Source organism: Malania oleifera, chromosome 13 (genome assembly GCF_029873635.1).
Source record: "Malania oleifera isolate guangnan ecotype guangnan chromosome 13, ASM2987363v1, whole genome shotgun sequence".
Classification (NCBI taxonomy): domain Eukaryota; kingdom Viridiplantae; phylum Streptophyta; class Magnoliopsida; order Santalales; family Ximeniaceae; genus Malania; species Malania oleifera.
In genome coordinates, this window is record NC_080429.1 from 24480474 (window position 1) to 24501424 (window position 20951).

The 20951-nt window shown below is 36.9% G+C and overlaps 1 protein-coding gene across 1 annotated transcript; it reads left to right on the forward strand.

The window, feature by feature from the left end:
• Positions 1-9203: 9203 nt before the first annotated feature.
• Positions 9204-9805, forward strand: LOC131145752 (cytochrome P450 71A1-like). Its single transcript, XM_058094942.1, is given in 2 exon segments — positions 9204-9399; positions 9402-9805. Coding segments are annotated over 2 exon segments (600 nt in total).
• Positions 9806-20951: the final 11146 nt, after the last annotated feature.

The following is a 20951-nucleotide window of genomic DNA, read 5'->3' on the forward strand; positions in this document are numbered from 1 at the left end:
TTAGATGGTCTAATTATTCGAGTTAGATCCATGATAAAATAGGTAAAAATATGTTAATTCAAATCAAATTTGATCCGGTGCGCCAAGCTGTTTTACATCAACCTCGCATGTTAAATAAACGTGTTGGATATCAATTAATTGCAAGCATTTGGTCACCCAATTATGTCTCCCTAATCTGTCATTGATTTACTCAATTTGATAAACTGTGCCAAGTGCAAGGCGAATGTTATGATATCACGAAACAAAAATAATTAATTATAAAAATTTTCATGAGTTAAAGTTAATGAGAAAGATTCATTTGTCATTTTGTTTAAGAATTAGTTTTTAGAAGTGTTATGCTTTTTTTATATTTAAATTTATATGGAGATTACATTTTAATATTTGTCAATTCTAAGAATTACATTTTAGGAATGCTTAAGTTTACTATTTAAATTTTGACAATTAATTGTTTTACGGTTAAGAGCTGCAATGTTTTTTATTTAGTAAATATTTAAAAAATTATTATATATAAATCCAAATATAAATGCTTTAACTATTGTATAACAAGACAAAAATTATTTGCTCATTTAAAAATCAATCTAATCCGTCAACGATTACCAAATACAATTTGCTTTGAGTACTAGTATAATTTGAACATATAAGAGGGAACGTAAATATAGCTTATCATTTGAAACCATCCAAGTATGGGTTTTATATTTTATAAATTTTGGAAAGAATATAATTCAATAAAGAAGTATTCAATTTTATTCCCTTCTGAAAAGCAAATAAATCTTACTCTTAAATGAAAATATAAAAATCTCTCATTTTAGGAGATGTTTAGTAAAATTATGTGTTATGTGCTAAACACTAAACTCAAATATGATTTTTAGAACCAATTTTGATTTGGATTTGAACTGGTTACTGAATTTAAAAGCTAAATTATTTTAATTATATGGTATTCAATATTTCAACATGCGTTATTTTCCAATTTTAACCTACTTATCAACTTTTAAGAACATAAATATTAAAAAAAATTAACAAGAAAGTATATAAGTTAAAGTTTTGAATTTAATATAAATACTATTTTCTTGTCATATATTTGATTAACAATTGTAGGTAACAATAAATATGCTTCTGTCTTTACCCTCGTCTCATATTCTTTTTTCAGACTTTTACACTGGTTCTTGTAATAACTAGTTTTTCCACAGTTCCAGCATTTAATAATTTTTGTGCCCTGAGAACTTATGTCCTGAGAACCTCTAGGATTTTTGGATTTAGACTGCATAGGCCTAGATTTTCCGTGGTTGTTTGATGGTCCATGCCTGTTTCCTCTGTCTCGACTTTCCATGTTCAAGGCTGAACTCGAAGTGGAGCCATGGTTTGACTGCATTCTGATTTTCTCCGTCAAAATCATGTTGATGACCTCATCGTATACAAGCTTTGATTTCCCTGCGGAACTATTGATTGTAGTAACAACACCATTCTAACTTTCGGACAACTGACTGAGAATCAGTAGGACACAAATCTCACTATCAAATGTTATCCCAACTGAGGCGAGTTAATCCGACAACTCATTGAAATTATTCAAATGTCTGCTAAAACTTTCACCTCTAGACATGGTCATAGTAAATAATCTTTTCGTAAGATGTACCTTGTTAGCGGCTGACGGTTGCTCGTATTATATTAGAAAGCACATCCATTAGAGACTTGGTGGATGATATATGCTTGATCATGAATACCACAAACTTTGACAACATCATTCTAATGGCTCTAAGAGCTTTTCGATCAAGCAACTCTCACTCATCCTCGTTCATAGATGCTGGCTTACCCTTCAATGGTAAGTACAACACCTTCCTAAACAAATAATTTTCAATCTGCATCTTCTAGAAACTGAAATTGTTGTCGTTGAACATTTCGATCTTTGAGCTCTTTTGGTTTGACATCTTGATTTTCTGATTTAGAGATGAAATTATCTCAAATGGATAGTACAGTTGGATTCGGAATGGTCAAAAACCTTAGAAATGGTTCAAGTCATTCGAAAAATGGACCCAAAATGACTTTGAAAAGCCTATTCAAAGATCAGCTAAAACTTAGTCAAACCTGGTCAACGATGTTGATGTGGCAGGTGCTGACGTGGCAGTGCTGATGTGTCATTGTGGGGCCCACCACTATCGTGGCAGTGTTGAGGTGGCACTAGGGCCCACCTGTAGACGTGGCAGATGACGTGGCGGCTGACTCAGCTCTGATGCTGCGCTGACAGGATGCCGCTAACGTGGTCGGGTTCGGAGTGGACTTCGGGTTTGTCCGGGTTGGATACAGATCCAGGTTGGGTGCAGGCCGAGTCTGGAGCAGGCTTCTGGTTCGGGTTTAGAATTTCCGAGTAGGGTTGAGGGTTGCCGGGTCGGGTCAAGGCGGCCAGGCAAGGAAGATGCATGGCGCAAATGCGGGGCACGTGACTGGCAGCTCACCAGCACGTGACAAGGCGTACTACTCCGGCGAAGCGCGTGTAGGCGCGTGTGCGTCCATCTAAACTCCTTTCAAGCTCTGGCTTGCACCGCTAGCTTCATCTCGATGAGGTGAACGTGATGGTGGTCTCAAAATTCAATTTTGAGCCACTCGACAGAGCTCTGATTTCGGTTAAATACTCGAATATGGTTTTTTAACTCCAATCGGGCTTTGATACCACTTGTTAGGACCTTATGAGCAACCAAAAAAGTTGGGACATAAATTTACGTGGTTCGGTCAAGATCGACCTACGTCCACGGAGCACACCACAACTCACTTAAAACCGCAGGAAAAATACAATTCTCTCAGCTTCTCTCTTCCTCACACTCTCTGCTTCCTCTATTTTCTTCTCTGTATTTTCATCTCTCCACAGCTCCTCTATTTATAGGTAGCTTGGAATCAATTACAATAAATTACATTAAATCAAAATTGGGAAGTTTCATTCATCTAAAATAAATGGCATAACTTGCAAACACGGCACAGCTTGCAAAACGCGTCTCTAACTTAGCGTCTCCAGCTCCAGCACAACAATAAAAAAAATAAATTATGAATAAAATTAAATAAAAATTTACAATATAAATATATCAATTAAAGTATAAAGGCCAATTCTAATTTATTTTATTTTACTCTTACATGTCAAAACAAATCGTTCACTAGCACCCACTATCATTATTAATAGGCTGTCATATTCATCTTTTGGCTAGTAGGACCCAAACATGTCTTTTATAAATTGACCTACATGGCAATAAGAAGGGACTAAAGGAAGGCTCAACTTGGAGATTGACTATGGCATTGCATAACCAAGGAGCCATCATCTTCCACCCCTTCTCCCTTTTCTTCCCACTTCTCTTCTTTCTCTCCAAATGGCTCTTCTTCTCCCTTTTCTTTCCGCTTCTCCTCTTCCTTCTCTACAAATGGCTATTCTTCTCCATTGGAGCGCCTAAGAAAAACCTCCCACCCTCACCTCCAAAGCTTCCAATCACAGGAAACCTCCATCAACTCAGTTCGAACACACATCGTACTTTCCATGCCATGGCCCAACGTTATGGCCCGCTTATGCTACTCCACCTTGGTAGTTCACCGACCCTTATGGTCTCATATGCTAATGCAGCTCATGAGATTATGAAAGTCCATGACACTGTCTTTGCAGATCGGGCCAAATTGAGAATTATGCAAAGAATTTCGTATAACCAAAAGGATGTTGCATTGTCCTCATATGGGCCATATTGGCGACATATGAAGAGTATATGCATAACACAACTTCTAAGCTCGGTCAGAGTCCGATCATTTAGAGACATCAGGGAAGAAGAGATGACTCTACTAATGAAAAAAATTGAAGAATATTCTTATGCCACATTTGACCGGTCAAAGTTGAAATCTTTGTACTCCCAAACATAACACAATCATTTCTTAAGTTTGGTGAATTTAAGTGAACTTTTTACTTCAGTTACTAGTGGAGTGATTAGCAGGGTTGTTTTTGGGAGAAACTATGAAAAACATGGTAGAAGGTTTGGGGACCTATTAGAGGAGATGAACTCTCTTTTCTCTACTTTTAATATGAGTGATTTCATTCCATGGTGTCACGGTCCGACTCTTTTCACATCATGCCGTGTGGCACTAGCTAAAGCACTCTTGCTTAACTAGCCAGCCTATTGTTTACCAACATTCATCCATAAAGCACTTTCATTAACATTCAATCAGATAGCAGCAGAAATAATAATCAATTCATGAAAGCTGTGGCAACCAAGCAGTAAACATTGAAGCAAACGTAATTCATTAACAAATCCTCCGTTGACATGTTGTACTTAGCGAGAGAGGCAAGTAGGCTAAGCACATTGACAATTGCTAGTGAGTTTTACAATGATTGATGAACACTCACCCTCCCCTAAAGAGGTTTCTATGTAATTATCATCCTGCCACTAGGAAACATCAAAGTGACCGAGGAGTCATACTGCCATATTTGGCTTACAAAGACTCTACTAGCAGAAAATAATCCTACACTAGTATTTACATGATGGAAACCCATCCTAAGCACACAAAATAAGCGGTCACAGGCAAGCATAATGCCCTGAACAAGCTTAGCTCGTGGCATTCTCCCCCACTTATGCGGTCGATGTCCTCGTAGACTTTTGGCGGTAGGTACACTTCAACTTTGTCCACGAATGGCTTCAAATCTTCCGCAGAAATCCAGCTGATTTCTTTGTCATCAAGGCACTTCCACTTCACTAGGAACTTCTGCCGCTTCTTCCTTGAGGATATGAACTTTCTGTCTGGAAGGATCTCTTCAACATCATATCTGTCAGGTTGCACTGTCTTCAACTCTGCGCTGTTTGACTGACTTCTGCTCAGGTTGTTGGTGTTGGCGTTGAATGGCTTGAGGCAGCTAACATTAATCTGCGGTCTTCTCTCCTGATCTGCCCACTTCTTCATCTGCTTAGAAGCTTTCTCCAGATAGGCTTGGGCAAACTTTGCATTTTGTCTCCCTTCACTGGTGAAGATGTATGCCCTAGGACTCTTTCGTCTGTACGGCTCGCCCACTATGTGAGGTAACAAGCTCAAAAGGGCTCTTGTTGGTTATTGAGCGCCTTTGGGCGTTGCCATAGAATGGAGCCACATCAAGTAGTTGCATGCCATTCTTCTCGTTGTCGTTGACATAATGGAACAAGTACTCATCTAGTAACTCTCTGAATCTCTTCATCTGTCCGTCTATCTGTCGATGATAACTTGAAGAGATGCCAAGGTGTGACCTGAATATCCTAAAAAACTCAGCCAAGAAGTTGTCAGTGAACATTAAATCTTGGTCACAAATAATAACTTGGGGAACACCCCAATGTTTCACAATAGTCACAAGGAACAATTGTGTTGTCCCCTCTGCCGAACAGTACTTTGGTGCGGCCATGAAAGTACCATACTTCTTCCGCTCCCCTTTGTCTTGTTGGCAAGTGAGACAAGTTTTGGTATAATCAACCACATCATCCCGCGTATGCGGCCAATAATACCTCCCCAGTAGTCCTGTCCTTGGAGTCATTCTCTACGAATACCCCTCAACGAACTTCTTGTAGTATCTAGTAAGGCCAAGAAAGGAACGCAACTCCTTCACTATCGTGGGGATCTTCCGTTCTTGAATCATCCTTACCTTCTCCATACCCCTCCGGATACGACCTTGTTCAACGACTTGACCAAGGAATTTGTTGCTCCACCGAGCGAAAGAGAAATTCTCCTTCTTCACATTCAAACTGTTTCCCTTCAGCCTGTCGAACACCTTCCGTAGATGCTCTTCATGTTTCCTCTGAAACAACACCGATGCTCCCAACGATGTTTTAGAAGGCCGAACACATCCCGCTTCCACTTCATCAAGTTGCTTCCCCAACTTTACTATCTCTCGAGGCGCAATCCGACATGGCCCTTTAGCAGGTGGTTTTACTCCTGATAACAACTCGATCTCCTCCTCCACAGTTCGTCATGAAGGCAAATTATGAGGCAGCTTATTCGACAACACCTCCTTATCCTCATCCAACACCGCTTGGATGGTCGTAGGCTTCAGCTCTTGGCCTACTTCTTTGTCTACCACCACCGTGGCTAGACGTGTCTGCTCACCTTTACCCAATCCTTCATTGAGTTGTATGGCTGAAAGGGACTTCCCGTCGTCTCCGTTCGTTGCAATGACTTGCACCATGCACGAGTGATCTCCCATCAGACATAGAGAACCAGCCGAAGGCATCAGCACTGCCCTCGTCCCCATTAGGAACTCCATTCCTAAAATGACTAGATAGTCATCCAATGGCACCGCTGTGAAATTCGCATGACCTTCCCACTGTCCAAGCTTTAAAGCCACTTGCTTGGCTACTCCCAAAGTAGGCTGGGCTACAGAGTTAACTTCTTTCATGCGTCCTGTATCCTTCTCTAAGGATAAGTTGAGTCTCCTTGCTTCCAACTGCGAAACAAAATTATGAGTAGCTCCCGTATCCACCATAGAGCAAGTACTTTTCCCATTTATCCTCAAGTCCACAAACATTAACCCTTTTTCTCGTGTAACTTTCGGTGTTTTTGCCTGCTTTTCCAATGCGTTCACCAACCGCACTGAACCCACCCTCGGGGCATCATCCTCTTCCACATCGTCTTCCACTGCCTGCTTTACAATGGAAGCCTGTAAGGCATTAAGTGATGCTTTGTGAGGGCACTCAAAAACTCTATGAGAACCTCGATACAAGAAACACTCAAGTTTACTCTTCCCCTTTCCATTGGGTGTGTTGAACCCTTGAGACGACAAAGCTTCCTGTGAGGTTGATGATTTAGAGTCGGCTCCCCCACTCTTGGGTTTGCCATTCTTGAAAGACTTTCCACCGTTTCATTCTCCGCCAAACCGTTTGGATGAAGCGGTATCATCACCAGCGTAGTCAGTCAAGCGTTCTGCAGCCGCTTGTGCAGTTGACAAGTCTTGAACCCTTTGCCTATGAAGTTCAGTTCTTGCCCATGGTTTCATCCCCTCAAGAAAATAAAACAACTTGTCCTTCTCCGACATATCCCGAATATCCAACATTAAAGCAGAAAATTGTTTCACATATTCACTGATTGACCCCGTATGCTTGAGATCTCTCAGTTTTCTCCTTGCATTATACTCAACGTTCTCAGGAAAGAATTGGGCCTTGAGCTCTCTCCTCAAGTCTGCCCAACTATCAATTACACAGCTTCCATTTTCAATTTCTCTATACTTGGTACGCCACCACAGTTTGGCATCACCAACCAAGTACATGGTTGCAGTATCCACCTTTGCCTGTTCTGAGGCCATCCTCACAACGCGAAAGTACTGCTCCACATCAAACAAGAAGTTCTCTAACTCCTTGGCATCTCGGGCACCCCCATACGTCCTGGGTTCTGGTACCTTGGTCTTGCTAACTCCTGGAGTGTTGGAGTTCCCCATAGCAAGAGCCATCACATTTATCTTTGTATCCAGATCTGCCATCCGGGCTTGCAAAGTTTCCACAGTGTGGCGAAAGTCCTCTAACATGTCGCCTATCAAACCTGCTTGACGTTTTTGTGATCCCATCACTTCATCAACAAGTTCTCTCATCTGGGCCACCTCCGTGGCCATAGTGTTGGTTGTTTCCTCAACCTGTGCTTCTAGCACGCTGATCCTCTCAGCAGTGTTTGGTGCCATGGTCACTTACCAAAGCTTCCCAAATCCAGCAATGAAGGCAATCGAATTCACGTAGCAACTCAACCTTGGGCTCTCACCAAGTGTCACCGACTTGGCTTTGATACCAAATGTCACGGTTCGACTCTTTTCACACCGTTGTGAAGGGCCGTGTGGCGCTAGCTAAAGCACTCTTGTTTAACTAGCCAGCCTATCGTTTACCAACATTCATCTACAAAGCACTTTCATTAACATTCAATCAGATAGCAGCGGAAATAATAATCAATTCATGAAAGTCGTGGCAACCAAGCAATAAACATTGAAGCAAACGTAATTCATTAACAAATCCTCCGTTGACATGTTGTACTTAGAGAGGGAGGCAAGTAGGCTAAGCACGTTGATAATTGCTAGTGAGTTTTATAATGACTGATGAACACTCACCCTCCCCTAAAGAGGTTTTTATGTAATTATCATCCTGACACTAGGAAACATCAAAGTGAGCGAGGAGTCATACTGCCATATTTGGCTTACAAAGACTCTACTAACAGAAAATAACCCTACATTAGTATATACATGATGGAAACCCATCCTAAGCACACAAGATAAGCGGTCACAGGCACTGAACAAGCTTAGCTCATGACACATGGCTTGGTTGGGTGAATCATGTGAATGGTTTGAATCGAAGAACTGAGAAATTGTTCAAAGAGTTTGATGCTTTTTTTGATGAGATAGTTGATGATCATATGGTTTGTGGAAGTAAAGAGAAAGCGGACTTTGTGGATGTTCAACTTGAGATTCAAAAGAATAGCCCAGATGGTGTACATTTCATGGGTCGAGAAAACGTCAAAGCTATAATCCTTGTAAGGATACCTCACTTTTATATCTTGTAACTTTATTTATTTATTTATTATTAATTGTGATAATCTTGTTAATCTATCTAAGAAAAATTAAAAAAATAAAAATAAGACATAATAAAAGAAAACCTAAAAAATAAAATAAAACATAGTCGAATACCTACTTTAATCCAACATATTATTCATTATTTTTTTAACTCCTTATATGTAAAGATTAGGGGTTATTTGGCATCATTGTCAAAAATTATGAAACATGAAGAACCATGAATGAAAGCTATAAATTAGAATTAAAAACTAGATTGAAACTCGGAACATATTTGGTTAATATTACCAAAATTAAAACAAATTAAAACCCCATTGTAGTGCAAATTCATTTTTGTCTTTTAATCAAATAAAAATTAAAAATATGATTGGAATAATAAAATTATGCAAAATATTATAAATTTAAATATATTATAGTGTAAAATGAATTAATTATAAATATTTTACTTAGAATAATTTTTTCAAGACAAATTTTTAGTTCTCCAAGAATAAACTTATTATATGTGAAAGCTAAAAGTGGTGAAACTATTACATTTTGCTTGCAAAATGTAAGAAAAGTCATTAAGCTTACGAACTCCAAATGCTTAATAATAAAACTTAAATCTTAAATTTGCTTAAATATTTAAATGGAACAATTCTTTACAAATTTCTAATCACAATCTGTATGACATACATCAATGTTGTAGGACATGATTTCTGGTGGAACAGATACCTCTTCTGCGGTTTTAGAATGGGCTATGACAGAGCTACTGCGACACCCACAAGCCATGGAAAAAGTACAAGAAGAAGTTAGAAGGATTGATCAAGGTAAATCAATGGTAACCGAGGATGATATACAAGAAATGCACTACCTGAAAGCAGTAATCAAAGAGACCTTGAGGCTACATCTCCATTGCTTCTTCCACGAGAATCCATCAAAGATGTTAAAGTACAAGGGTATGAAATTTTGGCCAGGACAAGAGTATTTATCAATGCTTGGGCGATTGGGAGGGATCCCGAATCATGGGAAGAAGCTGAGGAGTTCAGGCCAGAGAGATTCTTGAACAATCTTATCGACTTTAAAGGGCATGATTTTCATTTTATTCCATTTGGAGCTAGAAGACGGGGGTGCCCTGGAATTACGTTTGGCATGACCATTATTGAGCTTGTGTTAGCGAATATTTTGCGCAAGTTTGATTTGATGGTACTTGAAAAATTTGAGAAGGAAGGTTTAGACATAACTGAATCTTCTGGGATAACCACTCATCGACAATTTCCCCTCATCATTTCCGTAAAGCGTCAATGCTACTAGGTTGTGAATCTTGCTCAATTTGTTAAATGTATCTTTTGAGTATTTCAAATAATTTAAACCTTGAAAATGGAAGTTGGAGATGGGCTATCCCACTGTGCAATCTAGATATGTCAGGAAAACTTATTTGTATAGTTGAATAAATATCTTTTTGCTCATGTTTCATTTCAAACAAAACCTGCAAAAATGAGAAGAGGGAATCTGAGAATGTCAAAAAAAAAAAAAAAAACAGAGAGAGAAGAAGAAGGAGAAAAGGAGAAAGAGAGAGAAGGAGAGGAGGAAAAAATATAGAAAAGAGAGTTTTGCGAAGAAGGGGCGAAGCAGAAAAAGTGATGTAAACATTTACAGAGAGAGAAGAAGAAGGAGAAAAGGAGAAAGAGAGAGAAGGAGAGGAGGAAAAAAATATAGAAAAGAGAGTTTTGCGAAGAAGGGGCGAAGCAGAAAAAGTGATGTAAACATTTAGAGAGAGAGAGAGAGAGAGAGAGAGAGAGAGAGAGAGAGAGAGAGATATCTCATAGAGAAAGAAGAAGAAAATAAAAAGGAGAGAGAGAGGAGGAGAAGAGAAAAAGAAAGAGAAAGGAGAGAGAGAAAGAAACGGAGAAAAGAAGAGAGAGAATTATTATATATATATATATATATGGTAGTGGGACACGTGTTATTGTCTATTCGATGACACGTGACACAACCAAGGTTGCGCCTCGGAGGGCGACGTGGCGCAATCATGACTGTTCAATATGTGTTTTCTCTATATTGCTATCCAGAACCAATCGAGAACTGTCACGTGGGTAGTGACATCATGCTTACGTCACTCAATTCCTTTAATTTGAAAAAAGAAAAGAAAATAAATAATAATAATAATAATAATAATTATTATTATTATTATTACAATAATATAAAACACCACAGGACATGTGACATCATGCTGACGTTTTGGAACTATAGTGAATTCAAAAAAGAGAAAAAAAAAAAAAAGTAGAGCTACCTATCTTCATTGGCAGACACGTGACCCACCTATCCTGACCTAGTCAATCTGGTTCAAACCAGTTGAACCAGTTTGAATTTTGAACCAGTGGTTTATTATTTTATTTTCTAAAATTGATTTTTATTTTTTTTAAATTGATTTTTTTGTTTTAAAAATAGAAAAAATTTAAAAAATAGAAAAATATTTTTTTTAAAAAAGTTAATTTTGACTCGGATAACCAAAAATGGAAAAGATATTTTAATTTTCTTTGGGACGTTGCGACAACCTGATTTGTTCGTGGAGAGAGAAGGGGGGGGGGGGGGGGAAGAGCACAATACCTATGGATAATTAAAAAAAAAATCAACAAAATTTTTTATCGAAACTCCATATCTAAGAGAGGGGCAACACTAAAGTTGTAAAGTGTGAATTATATTATATTAAAATTTTAGAAACACTGAAGCAAATTTGGGGGAGCAAGTGCATGTCTGTCTACCTCTCTCAATATGTACGACTTTTATAAGTTTAGTAAGTATTTGATATAGATTCAACAATATATGGGTACCTGTAACATGCGAGTCCTTATCATGTCTCGTCATGTCTTCGTCTCTAAATTTAGTGCACCAATTAATATCTCAGATACCTATTGCAGTGGACACTCATGTTGTGAACATGACTAACGAGGGTATTTATATTTTATACTACTAATGGTGGCTCACTTTTAGCAGGAATTTGAAAGTGCACTACAAAAAATAAGGTTATTAGTGACGGTTTTGTGAGTATTAGTGACGATTTTGAATTAGTCGTTATATCTTCCGTTGCTAATACTTATTAGTGACGAATTTTTCAAACCATCACTAATAATAGAGTATTAGTGACGGATTAAAGCTGTCACTAAAAAATCTAAGCCCGTCATTATAAATTCTACACCAGCTCGATAAAAAATTGTCACTAAAGCCATAATATTAATGACGATTTTAAATTCGTCACTAATGCTCTATTATTAGTGACGATTTGAAAATCGTCACTATTGCTTACAAGTAACTATTAGTGACGGTTTTCAAACCATCACTAATACTATAAAACTGTCACTAATACTATATTATTAGTGACAGTTTGAAAACCTTCACTAAAACTCTTAAGAAAGAAGGCAATTATTAATGACGGTTTTGAAACCTTCACTAATACTTAAATTAGACAATTAGTAGTGACGGTTTTAAAATTGTCACTAATAATTTTAAATTAATTTTTTTTCAATTATTAATTCCTATAAAAATCCATAATTACATTTTCGTATATGTAACATTAAACCATAATTGCTAAAAAATTCATAAATTATTCAAAATTCAAATTTAAATAAAAATAAAAATATATTATACAAATTCAAATTTAAATACAAATACATTATACAAATTCAAATTTAAATACAAAAATTTCATCTGTTCAGATAACAAAAAAAGTCAAAAGCTGCATCCGTAATGCATGACATCGTGCTGACGTTATAACAGTCGCAAACCCTAAAAATTAAGAAAGTAAAAAAAATTAGTATATGTTTTTTGAAAACTTTTGGCAGCATTTCTCCTATAAATATGACATTTTCCATAGAGATATGCTCCAAACCTAGGTGTTTACAATAAACAATTCACAATAATCCAACTAGTAATGAATTTTACGAGTGCACAAGAGCTTCATATAATAAGCATTAAATAATGTAACGTGTTCATGCATCTCATAAACAATATATATCAAAATATAGTTCTATGAAAGAATAGAAGGTGATGTTTATGGTTTACATGGCTTCCATAGGACTCTAAAATAATTATAATAATCAAATAATGCAAATGAGTCCATGATTGATAGAATTTTCACTTAGCATATACAAAAGTAAATTTAAAGATGAAGTTCAAAGTTCATTTAAAGTTTACTCATTCTTTCAAAAATGCTTTAACATTCAGCACACTATAACCATATGAGCATATGGTATATGACTATGATTATTTTGGAAAAAAGTCAACAAATTTTCGGCATCATGCCATCTATAAATTGAACATTTCTCAAACCTGCAAGTCACAAAAGCATGCAATTCACGATATTTTTGCATCATACAGATGTCATTTAGATTAAGATATGCAACAACCTAAAAGTATCTACTAGCAGACAATACACATCACTGCATCAGCCATGCAGGTGGCGTTCCAATCAAGCATGCAGTCCTAATGTCCACTACCAGCATGTAGTTCACAAGATATATCAATCCAAACATGCAGTCCAAAAGTTAAATCATCTATTAAACTAAAGTTAGATATATACCCATCTTTAGCTGCAATGAGGTCATGGATGACAGAGAAGGACGACGACGCCGTGGATGGTGGTGGCTGCATCAACGATTCTTTATCTAGTTTACCCGGAGTTTCTTTTCAAAATTGATTTGAAATGCGATAAGCCTACCCATGTAGACAAAATGAATTTTAGCTTTTCATCTGATAGATTGTCTCTTATAGTTAAGGTATGATTTAAATATTAATTTTATTTCTCTTGAATCTTGATGCCCTTCTTGCGGTCATTGCATCCACTTGCCTTATTGTGGATGCAATGACCGCAAGAAGGGCATCAAGATTCAAGAGAAATAAAATTAATATTTAAATCATACCTTAATTATAAGAGACAACCTATCAGATGAAAGACTAAAATTCATTTTGTCTACATAGGCAGGCTTATCGCATTTCAAATCAATTTTGAAAAGAAACTCCGGATAAACTAGATAAAGCTCGTCCATTCATTGTATATACACTACAAATGATATGCCCACTATAAAAAAATAGAAGTTATCAAAAGTAGACCTAAAATTATATAACAAACCCTTCTCAATGACGGCAAAATCTAAGCTGAGGATAGCTAAATTATGTTTCCTTGACCCTTTTTACACTTTTAGGTAACATTTGCTAATGGTGTTTGGTCCTGAAGTATTGTATACTATCAAACAAGGCAATCGCCTAAGGTTGGAATGTTGTAAACAAAAATGTTAGCTTTACTGTGATCCCAAAAGGGGGGGTGAATTGGTATTTTTAAAATTTATCCCCTAGGTATTCCTCCTAACAGCAGTATGTTCACAATCCTATGGTCAATTTAGTGCAAGTAATATAAATATATAAAAAATTAAATAAAGCGGATTAATCAACAGCACATACACCAGAAAGTAGTAAAGAGAGAGTGACACGCAGATATGTTATCGAGGTTTGGCCAACTGCCTACGTCCCTGCCTTGGCTAACCAGCACAAGGATTACCACAATAACTTGCTCACTTAAACGGGTGGAGCGGCACCTATACAAACTAGGTCAATTAGCACACGGCTGACCTCAACCTTTACACCAATCCTTACTAGGCTAGATTACCGCCCCCTCAGGCCACACCTGCAATCACTCAGATATACAATAAAATGGTACAATATAAAGTGCTTTCATGTAAAGCAGATTTGTACCCAAATGCGTTCAATCACATACACCACAGATGATTTAAAATGTAAGTTCAGTGTGGTCTAGATAGTTCAACTCTCAAAGACATTTTCTATCAGTGTAATGCGTACGTGAGAGTGTCAACAAGCAATCTTTGTATTTCAATATGTTCTTAATCAAGATGCTCAAACAAAGATATCATGCAAGTTTCAAATATTTCAACTATTTTATATGCTTGGTTTGCAAAAGCTAAGCAATCTTTGTATTCAGAAAATAATATAAACTTGAATAAATATTGCCACAAAGATTTGTATATCAAACACAAATATCTTTTCACAACAATGTCAATATGAATAGCACAAGATATTTGAGTAAGTTTGAAAATTTTTTTGCAAGCCAAAAACAAATACAAATTTCCTAAGATATTGTAATGAGAATGCAACACTTGGAAGTTCAATACAAGTCTTCTTATGGTAGGCTTATTAGAAAAGCCTCCTAAGAATACTTAGGTTATGCTCTCGTAAAAATTGATTCAAACACTCACGAAATGAGAGAGCAAACTTCTAAGTAAACACACTCAATACACTCACAAATGATTCAAAGAAGTGAATAAGGTAAGCTTGAGTGGATTTGAAAAGAGTATGAGAGGTAGGAAGTATTTTGGTTGAGAGAGAAATTTGAATTTCTATTTTTGCTAATTAACTCTCTAATTTACCCAAATGAAGGGGTATATATAGACATCCCATAATTTTAACCGTTGGAGACCTATTAGGAATTGTTAGAAAAGTTTAATGACATTTTAAACATTTTAACCCTGTTTAAAAATATTAAATGCGGTAAAAAAAATTAGGGTAACCCGAGAGTTCCAGTCGACCAAAACAGTTTTGGTCGACCAGATCTTATATGGTTCGGTCGACTAGGGCATTTTTGAACTGAATAGTCGATCAATCGAAAGTGCCTTCCAAAGGTGATTTTCCATTTTACCGAGGTTCAATCGACTGGGCCATTTTGAACTGGCTGGTTCGGTCGACCAAACCGCTTGGATTTTTCTCGAGGACCCTTGGTCGATGAGGTAGTTAGAGTACAAAATTGGTTTGGTCAACTAGATGGTTAAATTGTTGAGCAGAGAAGGTTTCGGTTGACCGGGGGGTTTTGAACTACATAGGGTTGGTCGACTAGGGCCTTGGTTAACTGTTGACGTAGGCCTGTTTCGGTTGACCAGGGCAAAATGAACTGCCTTGGCCGGTCGACCAAAAGTATACCAAGTGTGTATATCGGTTTCGTTTCGAAACATATAAACTCTATTCAAGTGCCTAATATATGCAAGTGTAGAGGTGAGTGTCCTAAGGTCACTTGGGGTCCAATTTTAAATACACCGAAAAAGTCCGGTGTCGGTCGACCGAAGGGAAAATCCTAAGGTCTTTCTACAGTAATTTTTCATTTATGTTTTGTTTGAGCTTACATAATAACTCATGCATGTGATGTGTGTGAGCTTATTACAAACCAGAGCCCTAATTACTATTACAGACCAATGAATAAATATGAAATGCAATACACATGGAAATTAGGTCTTCAACTTCATTTTCTCTTTATGCTCATCTTGATCTTGGCTATTTTAAGGTTCCTGCACAAGGCTTCATACACCCATTAGATATTATGAGTATTTGTCATAATCAAAACCGGGCGTGACCTATGACGTAAAAAAAACACTAAAATTTCATGAGCTCAGCAATAAAGTTAGCTACTAACGAAAACATTAATGATCCTTAAAAGAATAGAGCCTGAAAAAACAATGGTCCTGCATACAAAATAAAGTAAAATTGACAAAAAAAAATATATTACCAATGCAATTTCCTTGATTTTCTTATTTCATTTTCCTTTCCTTCGTCTAGTTCATCTTCTAATTCATTTATACCTCGTGTTCAAACACTATTATATAAATTTAAAATACAATGTACCCATTATTATCGAATACCAAAAATTTTTAAAATGTTTAAAAAATGTATATATTTTTATGTAAGATTTGAAATTCATTCATTTCAAATTATGATCTCAAAATTGTCTTAAGGCAAACCCCCATGGTACAGAAAACAAAACAAATAAAAATATTAAAAAAAAAAAAAATAGAACACACTAACCCCTTAATTGTCAAAAATACAAAGCATCTTTCTTAAGACTTTGAGAAAATTTATAGCAACTTCAAAAATGCAAATCAATGGCCTAGTTGCAAGCCCAAATCTCACCTTTAACCAAGCTACAATGAATATTAACCATGGAAATGGTTGAGCACTAGAGGGCGGCGGCGATGGGTAAAGATTAATTAATTACTAGGTCATTGCTTATTAATTTTCCATATTTTTTTTGGGGGTGTCATGTCATCTGAAAGGGTTTGTGATTTTAATGGATGCAAATGTCGATTTCTAAATTTAAAACCTAGTTTACTATATCAAGGTTGTTCATGTCTTTGTGCAATTGGTAACTCCAAGTGAATCCATCGTGACCTTTTTGTTCATTCAATCCATATTGTCTATTTATGACATTTAAATGTGATAATATAGTATTTTTTTTTTCGTCTTACCATTAACTCATCTAGCACCGGACTATATGTAATTAATAAAGTTTTCCATACAAGTATAGGTTAGATGTTATAGAGGCTAAGGGTTCTTCCTACATTTGGAGTTTCCCTTTTTCTTTTGATTAGGCATATAGCATTGATCTTTTCATCACCTCCCTTTTTCTTTTGATTAGGCATATAACATTGATCTTATTAAGTTTGGATTTTTCATTTAAGGTTAGGTTGAAGCTTCCCCTATACATTTCTTTGTTGAGAACGTTTTTTGTCATTTGTCTTCCCACCTTTCTAGTTTGCCCTAAATAGCTAGCATATATCTTGTTAGGCTTTGGTTGCCTTTGGGTTGAGGTCAATGTTCAAATGACAATTTCTAACTCTCAATTTTTTTTTTTTATATTAACAGTTTTCCTATCAAAGTGGGTTGTGCTATTTTTGCATGAGAGGGTAGCATACAAGCATTCTACTTAAAATTTATGATTCCATCGAGAAGTGGAAGGATAAATCATTGTCTCTTTGTGGGAAGAAGGGTTAGGGTACAAATATGGACTAGGTGATCCCATGAAACATTTTGTGACTCCATCTCTATCACTAATTGGGCTGATATGGAGTGAATTTCTGCATATGTTTTGTCCCTTACAGAGAACTTAATTTTCGCAAGAACAGATTATTTAGTTTGTGCAGTAGGGCGACGAGACATTTCGGGTTTGCTGGGAGCGATTTAAGGATGTGCTAAGTACTTGTCCACATCATAGGTTTGACTTATGGAGGTTAGCTAATTGGTTTTATATTGCTCTTACCCCTGATTGCAAGCACTTTGTCCAGACCATATGCAATGGAGAACCCTTCAGCGAGGATCTAGATCAAGTACTATCATTCTTTGATTCCCTAGCTAAAAGTGTCTCACAGTGGAATACAAGATATAATAGGGCACCCATGATAGTACACCCTATCGGCACAATTATTGGTGGAGATACATATAAGCCAATACTACCCAAACACCCTTCCACCTCAGTATAAGCCATAACAGATCCCTTAGAGCTGTGCATCATTAGGATTTCTTGATGATAGCATGACACAGATGGCGAATATGCTCCAACAATTCTTGCAAATTCAAATCGAACAGTCTACTCAGGACTTAAATGAATTGCGGGACACCGTTAATGCGATAAGCACGCGAGTGGATATCTTAGCAAAAGAGGAATTTTTCGTGGAACCTCAGCCTAGTCCTTAAGAATACCAGCAACAACAACACCAAATACATAATGATTCTCTTGAGACAACGGAGGTCTCCAATACTTAGAGAAGCAGGAAGAAAGTTTCCTAACCCGAGATGCTCATCGTCGGACAACAAGTTATCCTGGCACTGAAAGTTATGGCTAAAACAGAAGAAGTCAAAGAAAAGCCAAAGGAAGCGGGCCTAGAAGTGAAACAGTCAATTAATGAGGAGGATGATACTAATAAGGAGTACCAACCTATAGTACCTCATCCTCAGAGCTTGGCAACTGTGGAAGCGTCACTCCCGATTAAATTAAATGTCAAAGAACTCAATGTTGAAACAGATCCCTGCAATGGTAAGATGATTGGTATACCCGATAAAGAGGGTGAGTAGAATGGTGAATGTTTAACTTTCAAGGAACCAGGTAAAACTTTTAATGCTAATGCTTCTGAAGAACTAAAGGTAACTGTTCCAATAACTTTTCCTCAAACACCAGCTCGTAAAGAACCAAATTTCCTAGAAAATATGCTGAATAGAAACCTTTTCTTGTTAAAAGAAGAAAGTCGATCTGCACATGTATTGTCAGGTATTTTGAAGAGTATTAATTCATTTAAGGCCGACTTTCATGCAGGTATGAAGACTAATTCCTTGTGGCGGCTCAAATTTGGATACTCGCTAGTTTAATTTATATACCTGCACCCACCAGACGAAATTCCTCCAGAGCCTCCGCCAGACAACTGTGATGTTTTTCTTTTCCTTCTTTTCATCTTATTTTACCTTATTTTATTTTTAGTTAATTTTCAGGTACATTTTCTTGAGGTTCAGTTTTCATTTTCCATTACTTCTCCACCTAGGTACACCCTATTTCTCTCGTGCACATTTTTTGTAATTCCCCTATGCTTTCACATTGAGGACAATGTTCCACTTTAGTTTTTTTTTTTTTTGGGGGGGGGGGGGGGGGGTGAGCCGTTAAACATAATCCTGGCCCTCGTAGCCATAAACATCATCTTGGCCCTTGTGGCCGTAAACATAATCATGTATTTTCATAACTAGTTCCAGTATTTCACAAACATTCATCATTTTAGTTACAAAAGAGTACATATAAATAATTTCCTACACTTTGAATATAGCCCGTAGCCAACCAAGAAAACATAGCATATATGTTTAAAACATAAAACTGACCTTCCCACCGTTCATTTATATTGAAAATACCATAATGCATAACCTAGGTTTGAAAACGGATCCTTTGGACCGTCGGTTTTACAAATCTCAACTAAAAACATAAATATACTTACTTCATAAACATTTCAAATGGTTCATTTTTTATTAAAAAAACTTACTTAACTTAACCCCCTTACCTAATTCTTGAAAAGAATCTGAAATGCTCAAAAACCAAACCCTAACTTTTTCCCGAGATCAAGAATATACTCTGCTAGGATTGTAGATATTCATTCCCTAATCCTCGTGGTAACCTCCGATCGTCGATTCGAGCAACGAATGACGAAGAAACCGAAGAGAGAGTATGATTCATGGTTCTAGAGAGAGAGAGAGAGAGAGAGAGAGAGGAGAGAGAGGGAGAGAGAGAGAGAGATTTAACTTTCTTAATGAAGAAGCAAACAAAAATCCTATTTATAGACACTTGGCCGGGTCAAATTTGTCGACAAAGTGGTGCCTTCGTCGACGAGCTACATAAGGCCATTCGTCAATGAAAGAAGGGTTTCATTGACGAACCCTAAACCTAATATTTTTGGCTGTTCTAGATCTCTTCATTGATGAGACTCTGAATTTCAGTAATGAACCACATAAGGGCCTTCATCAACGAGAACCTCGACCTCGTCGACGAAGCCTGCTGTTCATTTTTTGAAAATTTTCCTTATTTCTTGGGTTCGGATCTCTACAATACGTCTCCTCTCACTCTCAGAAGCACACTATTTATAGGCTTGGGGGATCACTCAATTTAACGATGATTAGATCAATTAGCACCTAATTTGATCAATTAAATTAAATTTAAATTAACTCACATGTTTTAATTTGAAATTCTCACATGTCTAATTGCAGAGCAGGTGATTTGTTGGGCTTGCAAATTGAAGAAAAAGATGTTGGAAAGCAGGGGGGGAGGGAAGGGGGGAAGGGAGAGGCGGGGGGGCAATGTAAAAATTTCATTTTCCCTTTTTTTTTTTGTATTTTTCTTACTTTATTGCATTAATGAATTTTTTCCAATTTGTATTATATAAGCCCTGAAAAAAAAAAGGAGTATCTACAAATAATAAACAAAAAATTATGTCACTTCAAGGGAGAAATTATCAGCATAAAAAAAAAAAAGAAAAAAGTAGGCACCTTTGGAATTAATATTGGGATGCTTCACATTAAACACACACACACACACTATAATAACCCAAAAAAAAAAAGTAGAATAATAATAATGGTCATTTAGTTAGTATCAAAACAAAAGGTTTCTCTGCTAGGATCCTTGATTTCATGTTTGAGGCTTTAGAAAGACCCTATCTAAGCGAGTGCTCAGAGACCATTGCGGCTCAGTCGCTTCCTAGAGGTTGGCCGGGTCAAAATGAAATTTCATATGATAAACCCGGATAGACACTGTTTGTATATGTATACGTAAATAAGTACATAAAATAATATTTTGACTGACATAATTTGTAAAAATATATGATAAAATAATAATTATATAGGTATCTTATGCGGGGCCCACATGACCCCATTAGTCCCGAAGCCGCATGGAGGTTCACATGAGTCTCGAAGCTGTATAGGGCTCATAAAATTGTATGAGGACTATTGGAGTTACGTATAACTCACTTGAGTCTCAAAGTTGTGTGGGGCTCACAAGACCACATGGGTCCTCCGCATGAGTTTTCGAAATTCGAAGGGAAAGGAGTGGGGCAAAAAAAAAAACGGAAATAGGGCGGAAAAAGGAAGAACAAGGAGGGGAAAA